The sequence below is a fragment of the Seriola dumerili genome, unplaced genomic scaffold (genome assembly GCF_002260705.1).
Source record: "Seriola dumerili isolate Sdu_G_001 unplaced genomic scaffold, Sdu_1.0 BDQW01000025.1, whole genome shotgun sequence".
NCBI lineage: Eukaryota > Metazoa > Chordata > Actinopteri > Carangiformes > Carangidae > Seriola > Seriola dumerili.
The window spans coordinates 19673412-19683755 of record NW_019174280.1 but is presented as its reverse complement, the minus strand read 5'-3'; the positions used below and the strand labels follow the sequence as shown (position 1 = coordinate 19683755).

The following is a 10344-nucleotide window of genomic DNA, read 5'->3' as shown; positions in this document are numbered from 1 at the left end:
GCGTCCAGCCCCGCACTGTTACTGAAAACGGTTCGTCATTTGAAGAATAGCCAGCAATAAAGCCCAAAAGGCAAACGCTGCGACCTACGTCTCATATAGATTCCAAGCTGCACGGGGCGACTGAAGCTGAACGGCCATGCGTAATTTCCTGGATGCGGCCCCTGTGTCGTGACTGTGCTGTGCTGTGTGTTGCTGTTGCAGTCCTGACGCAGTGAGGGATCGGCCAGATTTGGGCTTTCTCTCCACGCTTGCTCACTCCTGCTATCAGCTGTGAAATCTGAAAGGACTTTCCTCTCGCTCAGACTCGCTGAGTCTGTGCTGAGCTGATTTGTGCTGTAGAGGAAGGAGACTTTGGTCTAATCTTCACTGCAACATGAGCAGAGGTATAACAGCTTCAGTTAAACTCTACTGAAGTGAATGATCCTAAAATTAGCAGAGTGAAACAAGAGAAAAGGGATTTAAGTTTGCTGATTTTTGTCTGAATCTCACTTCACCATCAAATGAATTACCCAATTAGTTCTTGTAAATAATATAATGGATAATAAAGGTCTCAAATTTAGATTGTTTTTTTTTTCTCACATCACTGAAGTTACACAATGTATAATATGTCAACTTTACTGTGACTGTTAAATATCACTTTTAGTCACCTCTTTCATGTGTGCAAATTCAATATACATGCAGAGAAGATAAGTGGTACTAAAATGAGGAGAGCACATAGTCATAATAAGAGTTTTTTAATAAGGTGCTGCAAAATCCTTTATCCAGTATTTCTTATTCCAATAAGTGCTACTGCTCTGGCAGGGGTGCACACTCAGGATGGTGGTGTTACCATACAGTTACCATACGGTTACCATTACCATGCAATGATTCCTCTCAATATCCGCAGAGGAACTGGGGTAAATTGTAATAACTCTGGTGGCCCCCTGACTTCCCATCTGACTGCATCATCAAGTCAAATTGTGAATTTGTCCAATTTATGACACGTGCAAAGTTATTTCAGCTAACATTCCCAACATCTGTACTTTGTATTTAATGCTATTTAGCACACGTTGGCATGCTACACCAGCATTGTTAGCATTGTTACAGTGATGATATTAGCTTAGCATGCTGATGTTAGCGTTTGGCTCAAAGAGCTGCTTGCAATCAAATAGACTCATGTTATTTTACTGTAACTTAAGATAGGACCAAGACATTAAAGGATACGTTTTTGAAGTGTGTCTTAAAACAATATTCGGGTGTCCATATGAAAACTGAAGGTTTTTTTGTATTTTTTGTTGCAGTCTTTCCCCGTGTTTATACTGATTCCTTTTTAGTGTGCTTTCAATGCATTTGATTAGGAAAAAGCTTCATAGTCCTCATTCATTCTGTTCTTCATGAACTCAAAACTTTATCTAATACGAGACTTCAGCAGTCTGCATTAATCAAATGAAGTGGATATCTTCCTTAGTTCTTTTTAATACAAAACTCCTTCTGCATTTTGTTCCTCATTTCACTGAAAGTGCACCAGGAAGAAGCATTTAAATAGTCAGTATGAACCTGAAGAATAATTAGAGCAAGAAAAACCTGTTTCAATATTCATATGGGCACCTGGCTACTGTTTTAAGACAAACTTGCAAGCGAGCAGAGCAAGCTTAGTCCTGAGATCACAGAAATAATGAGGGAAGTTTCCATAAATCAAGGTTTTTAGAGGTCTATGCTTAGGGATATGTTTACATTGTTTATTAAGCCTGTCTCAATACAATACTCACGTGCTCATCAATACATTGAAAGCGTTATAAATGACTGCATTCATTCATCCTGTTCTCCTACTGGCTGGAAATTGATTCCTTCCTAATGTGATTCCAATTGTGAGAAATGAGGAGCCGCAGTCCTCATCCCGTCCTGTGGGAAAATGTATCCGACATGAATACTGCAGTCCAAGTTAGCCAAACCATGTTACATGTTTTGTTTTTTTTTTTCTTTTGGCATAAACTCCCTCTGAATGTAGCTCAATGAGAAAACAGCTGTGGACTTTGTAGCCATCTTTTACCCCGAGTTCAGACTAAGAGGCGTCACTTCACAGCCAGCAATGGACGCGAGGAATGAGGAGTCATCAGCGTATGAAGATGTTTCCAACCACGCGTGTAACACAGTCAACCCTAAACTTATAAAGTTCGCTCCATTCCTTCAGAAATCACCCGAGAAGTAGGAGGGTCAGAGGTCATCTGTGTGAGCTATTGGCTGACCAGCAGAGCGCGAGGAGTCGTTCGCACCAGAAAAGGTCACAGATCTATCAAAGACAACCTCATTGAGCCGGGAGCAGAGGGGTTAGTTGAGCCGGGCTCGCTGGCTTAAATCTCCACTTGCCCGCCTGACGTCCACATCACAGACACCGCTGAGGTCAACAGTCTTATCACAGACACACTGAGACAATAGGCGAGTGGTTATTGTCATGTTAATGCTGCATTTATTCAAATATTCTGAGTTCAGTATGAAGAACAGTTACATTACTACAAGGCACAATTTCATCTGTAATTAAATTACATTTTTACAAGGATTTCTGGACACAATTCATGTTGAAACGTGTATCCATGTTTTCAGACGTGGGGAGAAAAATTCTGAAATAAGTAGCCATCTAAGATACGGACTTATGACTAAGATTGATGGCCAATAATAAATGCTGTGGACTCAGTATGGATATGATCAGCAACAATCCTAATGCCTGGCTTTAATTTCCTGTTCATGAGGGGACGGTATATTAGCCATCGTTAGTCACTTCGAGTCTCGTGCTGCTAGCACTTTCAGTTTTCAGTGCATTTGTCACATAAACGCTCACAGTCACACAGTTTGAAAACGTTACTGACCCAAATTACTGTTACTGACAGAAATGGAGAGGAAAATATTTCAAAATAAGAAACCCTTAAAAAAAAAACTAAATTAAAATTTTAAATTGATGTACAAAACAAATATGATATAAATATCTCTTAAGAAGCGGTCTCGCATGAATAAAAATCTAATTACACAGAAAGAAGAAAAATACACACAACTGTATGAGGTAATGCAATGCAACAGCCCTGCAATAAATACCACCATTTTTTTTTAGTTTTTGTTCTTTGTTACACTGCATTATACTGAGACATGGTGTGTCCACCTTATTTAGATATACTACTAATACTAGAAACACCCTGTAATATAATGCAGTCCAATACAACCCCCACAAACCACAGCCTGACTTGAATCGATAACTGTTGCTGACACACAACAACATAAAAACACTTCCTTGTGTTACAAAGTTAGTGTTTATCACAGGACAATTGTTTTGCATTGTGTTGCTATGGACAGCTGTTACTATGCTTTGTTCTCTTTCTTTATATATTCAAGATATGTGGAAGCCCATTGGACTGTTCAGTCCATGCTACATCAGTGTGAGGCAAAAACAAAAGAAATAACAAGTAAAAACATCAATGTCTAAAAATCAAGTCTGAGTGAATACCCAAAATAAAGTTGAGATAATGAGAAGTCACCAAAACCCTGCAGATCTGTTTAACAAGCAATAGCATCAATCATCCCTTGTGTTTCATTTCAGCTCTGTACACACTAAAATTGATTTTTTTTTTATATCAAACAATCAAGGCCTGAACAGCATGGTGCTTAGAGGAAACACAGCTCAAGTCCCACTAGATCCCTTTATGGACTTGTTTGAGTATCATTGCGTGTTTTGTCTGCAGTGCAGCCCAGGGGTCCAAGGTCAATGGACTGGTTTCTACGAGAGGATCTCATCTAGTTCAAGCCTATTTTCCCTTTATGTGGTTTATAAACTGGGCTGCTGTTTCAGTGACAAAAATAGCACCTACAATCCCATATAATCATACACATTTCTTATCCCCACTTCCCAGTGGCAGCAAAGTGGCTATTGTTTACACATATAGGAAGCTCTGCAGTCGGGGGGTCTGCAGTCAATATTTGCTTGTAGTGGCTACAGTGGTTATAGCCATAATGGCCGCTTAAGCGCACTTTGTGTCAGTGGGAGTCCTCTTTGAGAGCGGAGCGCACTCTGGCCTCCAGCTGGTCTGCCGGAGGCCGAGCATCTGGGTTTGAGGCGAGCATGTCTAAAAGCAGTGCGCACATGGCTGGGCCAGGAGGGGGTGGCAGCGGGGGCGCCCTCTTAAACTTCATAGGGATACACAGCTGGAGGTCGGCGTTCTCCCACAAAGCTTCCCCCAGCGGCATCAACCAGCCCGAGCGACCCTTACACACGTAGGCACCTAAAGGAGAAACACAAGGTAAGACTCAGCTCAGTCATCAGGCAGGAGGTTCCTGACTGACTGACTAACTGACTGACTGACTGACTGCCTGACTGCAGGGGGCCACTTGATCTCTGATTGTGGGCCACACTTGTATCTCCAAGTAGTCAAGTAGCTACTGGTGCAACATATTTCCAGGAATTGCCAACTGTGTGTGGAAGCTTTCCAGACCACACTGGGACTCACTCGGTTAATGAGTCAGTTGAGCTCTAGAGGACTTTGCAGGTAAATAGGAACAAAACAATTATAATCAACTGGTAGGAAATTTAAAAGAAACAACAAAACAAAACAAAAAACACTTAACACACAGTCAAGCGATACATGAAGAACACAACAAATAAAAGTCAATACATGGATTTATCTCAAAAAAATGAAACTAATTTCATCAAACTGCTAATATTTACATTCACAATATCTGTTATGCTATCTGAAATATAACCCGCTATTGGAAAGTGACGAGACGCGCTGAAATGGGCTGGGGCTAGCTGGTTAGCATGCTAACATCAGTACAAGAAAAGAAGGGAGTTAACATCAGCGTTGCTTTCCATCGCTGGACACACCTCTCGATGAGTAAAGAATGAATTAACTTTAATGATGAACTCGCAACGTTTCTTCTGGACTGGTAAGTAAGTAGCTGTTAATGCTAATTTGGCTAAGTAGCAATAGCAAAAATTACAAATAGCTCCTAGCTAAGTTTTCGTGTATTGTATGTATGCATTTTATTTCACAGCCATGCCAGTCACAACTTAATTACACTTTACAAAAATCACAAAAATTCAACATGGGTAGTTCAAGGTTCAATGTGCTTATTAAATATTGTCCAACGGCTAACCAGCTTATAGTTACAGCCGAACTGGACGGGTCTTATGCAGCAGGTCCTGATAAATTGTGTGACACTGGATCCAAATGCTGCTGTGAAGCCACATGAGTGTGAAACAAGTTTGGGTTAAGAAGAGTACAGCATGCTGACTTTCTTCAGAAATGCACCAAAACAGCAGGCACCAGGACAGAGCCGAGCAGAGTGTGAAGGAGAATTACTCTGTACACATAAAGCTACAGGATGCAAAAATGCATTTAGTAGCTCTATGTCGGAGGAGCCACAATTACCAGTTGTGTTTTCTAAAACACACAATTTGTCATTGTTGTTAATAAGCAACAATGCTTTGGTTTGGGATCAGCAGCAATCAGCTTCCTGCTGAAGTGATTCAATCAGAATGAAGAGTTTAATAAATTCACTTTACAGATTGAGCTAAATTTAAATAGACTCAGACTGACACACACATACTTGATATCTACCTCAGAAGTTGGGCAAAGTTGAAGTACTAAGATGAGCTCCCTCTCCTTTCTTTCTTATCGTTATGAGTTTCTGGCTTCTTATCAGAATCATTAAGGTAAAACTTTGGGCTCTAATAGCTTGAATCGGTCATTTGTCATTATTTGACATTTTCTAGACTACATGACTAATTGAAAAAAATTAGTAGATTAATGAAGAAAAAAAAATTAGTGGCATCTTGTAAATTTAGCAACCCAAAAAAACTTAAGAGGATTATCCATGAAAGTAATTAAAAATGCATCAATTGTTACTAAATTTCAAGCTTACTGGTTGACCTTTCTCAGTTTTCTAAGGAGTATAAATGAACTTTAATGGAAAACTGTTCGTTACAGATCTGTCATGCATGTACAAGCATTATTTTTCTGATCACTGAACCCTGACTGAAACACTGCAGGAAGTTCAGCTGTGACCCGGCGAAAGGCCAGCCGTGATTTCCTAAACTGCCTGAGCAAAAAGACAACAAGGCTTCCAGACCTAGAGGACAAACACAAGAGGCTGTGTCTTGCTCCTTGACTGTATTCTCTCCGCTCCCTTGCCTAGTCAAATAACCGTGTGGGTGTGTGGGTTTTGAGAGAGGATAAAGTAAAATAATGGAGCATTTTATCTGTCAGTGAAAAGCCTCCAGCTGCCTCTCCCCATTTTCTCACTGACAAAGAGGATTATGATCTGGGCTGCTAAATTCCAATTTTGCCTTTTTTTATTTTTTTTTATTTGAATCTACTGAAACCCCTCTGTCTCTCTCCAATCATAACCATTTTCATTCAGCCTAATGGAGTATCAGTGACTCAGGGAGGTTCTCACACACTAAACTAGGGGATAATGGCTGCCACCAGGTCGGCTCTGGCCAGACTCACTTTTGTGAATAAAATGAGACATTTGTATTACAGCCATTTCATTACTCTATGATAGCGCAGTGGAGGGTAGAACAGGGCCCAGTACTCTTGAACATTAAGACGCTTCCTCTTCCTATGGCCACTTGGGGTTTTTCAGCAAAGAAAGGACATTAAACAAATAGATTAAAATCCCGATGCTGCTCTGTAGAGCTGAGCTGGAGAGCTTGGTTTGCTCCCTACGTCAAAGTCCTATGCGATGACAAACTTAATTTACAACAAAGACAAATAACGAAATGCAATTACACAATTACAACTCACCTGCATCTTTGAATTACCATCAAAATGTAATTGATCTTTGTTAAGGTCTGGACCCAAAGACGCATAAGAAGATGATAAAAATACATAAATAAATAAAAAATACTTCAATTGGCAGACTATTCTGAACAAAATTTCACATGCTGCCAACAACAGCACTTTTGGCGAAGGGAATGCTTAATCACATATTGTCACATTTTATTACAAGAAACAGAGCTACTACGATCCGTATCAAAATGTACATTGCATTAATCATCCGTCATCTCTTTGCCATTTAGATTCATGATTGTTCTGTCCATGGCTGATGAATGTATGATGTATAGCATGTGACATTTTTAATATGTGCCAGTTAATTAAGTCAAACTCGATTCAGTGCGATGCGTCATCCACCTGCCTGACCACACACTCAACCTTTCCAACCTCTCTGAGAGCACTCTGACTGGTGAGCAGGATGTCACATGACGTGCATATGCTGATATGTTACCCTAAATGTTAACATGAAGGCACTGACTGGACTACCCTGGTCTAGTTGGAGTGTTTCTTTGAGTGATCTTTCTGTTTTGTTTGAAGAAAGGAAGCATCAGGTATCTCTGTTGACTGGTCACTGCACACTTACCCAGTTGTTCCTGTGTGGTTCCTTCTTCCAGAAAGGTGATTCTCTCCAGGACCGCCCAGAACAACACACCAAGGGAGAAGATGTCGGCCTGGGCTGTGTAGGTCAGTCCACCCCACACCTCTGGAGCCATGTAGAAGTCAGAGCCACAGGTGGACGAGAAGTGCTGCCTGGTCAGATCCCCGTCCACCAGACCTTCACTCATCTTGCTCAGACCAAAGTCTGCCACCTAGAGGTCGGACAGAGAGATTAAATGACAAAAGATATACGGTACGCTTTGTGCAAGTACAATTTTCACAAACATACGGCTCAGGAAAGTTTTTTTTGTTTTATGTCTATATTTAGGTTGAAGGGATACAGTAAATAAGTTAAGGCCCTGATATCTGATTTGTTGTTTTGTTTTTCGCTTGACATATGGACTTTCAGCACATGTCAATATGTGGAAATGTTGATACAGTACAGCTCAACCAATGAGTCATTTAGTTGCTTAGTCAGTTGACTGAAAATTAACCAGCAGCCAATTTGATAAGTGAGTCATCTTTTTTTTTCTTTTTTTTTTTTTTAAATCACTAATATATTGTCATCATCACGTTTATATTTTTTCTGAGAAGCTGAAATGGAAAAACTAATATAAATACATAACTAAAAATTTAAGCTCCTCAGATGTGAATGTTTACTAGTTGCTGGTCTTCTGACAGTAAACTGTATAGCTTTCAGTTTTGGATAGTTGGTCTTTGTATTTATTGAACCCAGAGGAGAGCATCAGAATGTGTACCATTACCAAAATTAGATTTGGATAGGAAAAGGAAAGGAAAGGGTTTGATGTTATGGTTGCAATCTAAAATTCCAGGTTCAGTCATCTGTGGACTGCACAGTAAAAACTCAATTATGATTGAAAGAGCTAAATCATATTGAAAATCACAGAAATGCTTATTCCAGTGCCTCCACAAGCCGTTATCAGGATGTCTTAAATAAAGGATTTACCCCATAGACTGTCTGCATAAGTGCCTGGAATTGAAATTTTCCCCAAATTCGACTAATCACACTCCTCTTTTCAGCGCACCTGTGGTAAAGTTTTATATCTCCTGATATACACCTGATACTCATATTTTTGTTTTCAGTTACTTTTTCATATTTCATTTTGTTCTGTTTATTGTGTCTCAAGTTCATTGCTGCTGTGAAACCAAAACAACCCCTGAGAGAACAAACTATTATGGTCTACACTGCCATCAAATTTTAACAGTGTGAGTTTTCTAAGAAATCGTGTACTGACTCAAGGATAATGGCACTTAATCTGACGTAAACCCTGTCACGTCAAAACAATCTACCCACCTTGACGACAGGGCCCTTTGGTGTGACACAGACGAGCACATTGTCAGGCTTCAGGTCTCGGTGGGTGATACCGAGGCTATGCAGGAAAGCCACAGCACTGCAGAGCTGTCGCACCACACTGTGGTTACGCTGGGCTTCCGGGGGCCGGGAGAGCAGGTACTGATTCAAGTCACCCCCATCACAGTACTCCATCACGAGCCACAGGGCCAAGCAGCGCAGGGGTCCTGGCTGCTCTTCCTCTCTCTCAGCTGGTCTCTTTCTGACTCTGTTTTGAGGTCTTTGTGGGGTTGTAGAATCAGATGCATTTGATTTAGATTTGTCCTGGGGTTTTGCCCTGGCCTGGACTGTGTTGGTCCTGTCCTGAAGTCTAGAGACAGAGTTAGACCTCCTCTGACTGTTGGACTGGGCATCATTTCTTTCCTGACTCTCTGGTGTTCTGACTACACTGCCTTTCAGCACGCTCTCAACAAGACGTACAGGCAGGTTCCCTGGTTTTAGGGGCTTCAGGCTTCTTGGCCCAGTTTGCACAAGGCAGCTGTGAAGTGCAATGACATTGACATGGTTCTTGGCAGTGGCTCTCATAGCCCACAGCTCTTGCAGGTAGAGTTCAATGCATTCTGGATTGCTGCAGGGCAGCCGCTTGATAGCCACCCTCTGTCCTGTTTTGGCCATATGGCCCTGAAAGACCACGCCATAGCTGCCTCGTCCTACCTCCTTCTCTAAAGTGTAGAGCTCCTCCATCGCTCGCAGGAGCAGGGCCTAATGTGAGCTCTAATACAAAACACACAAAAAAGAACTCATATTAATTACCACGATAAAAATGACATCGAGTATTAACAACACTGTAATTATAATAGCCTACAACACTTAACGAGACTGTCCCTCAGATTTTTACGTCTTGGATTATGAACGCTAACGGTACACTTCACAACTACTGTATGTGCTAGAGCTAAAGTTGCTAACGTCAGTGGCGATTTAGTGTCAAAATAACTCATCTTTACCCGTATTCTTCTTAAGTTGAAGTTAACATGGATAAAAGCTTTGTATACAAACAATCACAAACATGTTCAATGTGTCCTCGACACTATAAGAGTAACTGAATGAATTTAACATCGCGCTGTCAGAAGCCACTACTTTATAAAAGGGAAGCGTACACAAAGCTCTAGCTACAGACGGGCTGCCGTTATTTTGATTAACTTACCCACAAAACTGCAGCTGATATTTCTAACGATGAACCGACTTCAATCTGCAATCTACACGACTGACAAGCCGCCTCGCACCATATTCAACAAATATGGCTTTTTTTTTATTGTTGATAAACAAACGAAACAGAACAGACCGACAAAACTTGAGAGACTTCCGGGTCTAAATTTGGAGCGTCCCGCTCTGGGTGTACGTGCATTGTGATTGGCTATAAGTTGAATGAAGTTGCGTGTTGTGATTGGCTGGTAGCAGAGACGTAGAATTGTCAAAGCTAGTTCCGGTTGCAACTGTTCGTGAGGAAATTGCCACATTCTGTCACCTGGGTGAATGATTGTAAAGGTAGGAAAACTGACTATTGAGTTCAGAAGCAATGAAAATAATCAATGAAGCGTTTATTTTAAGGGATAAAACCTTTTTGGCAAGTTTGCTAAT

At 40.9% G+C, this 10344-nt stretch overlaps 1 protein-coding gene across 1 annotated transcript; it reads right to left on the bottom strand.

Moving 5' to 3' along the window:
* Positions 1-2420: 2420 nt before the first annotated feature.
* LOC111240345 (serine/threonine-protein kinase pdik1l-like) lies at positions 2421-10038 on the bottom strand. The gene is made up of 4 exons (XM_022770322.1): positions 9911-10038; positions 8710-9480; positions 7381-7606; positions 2421-4244 (listed from the first exon to the last, which is right to left on the bottom strand). Exons 2-4 carry the CDS (start codon positions 9448-9450, stop codon positions 4000-4002), a joined length of 1212 nt encoding a protein of 403 aa, XP_022626043.1. The 5' UTR covers positions 9451-9480; positions 9911-10038; the 3' UTR covers positions 2421-3999.
* Between the last annotated feature and the right edge of the window lie 306 nt (positions 10039-10344).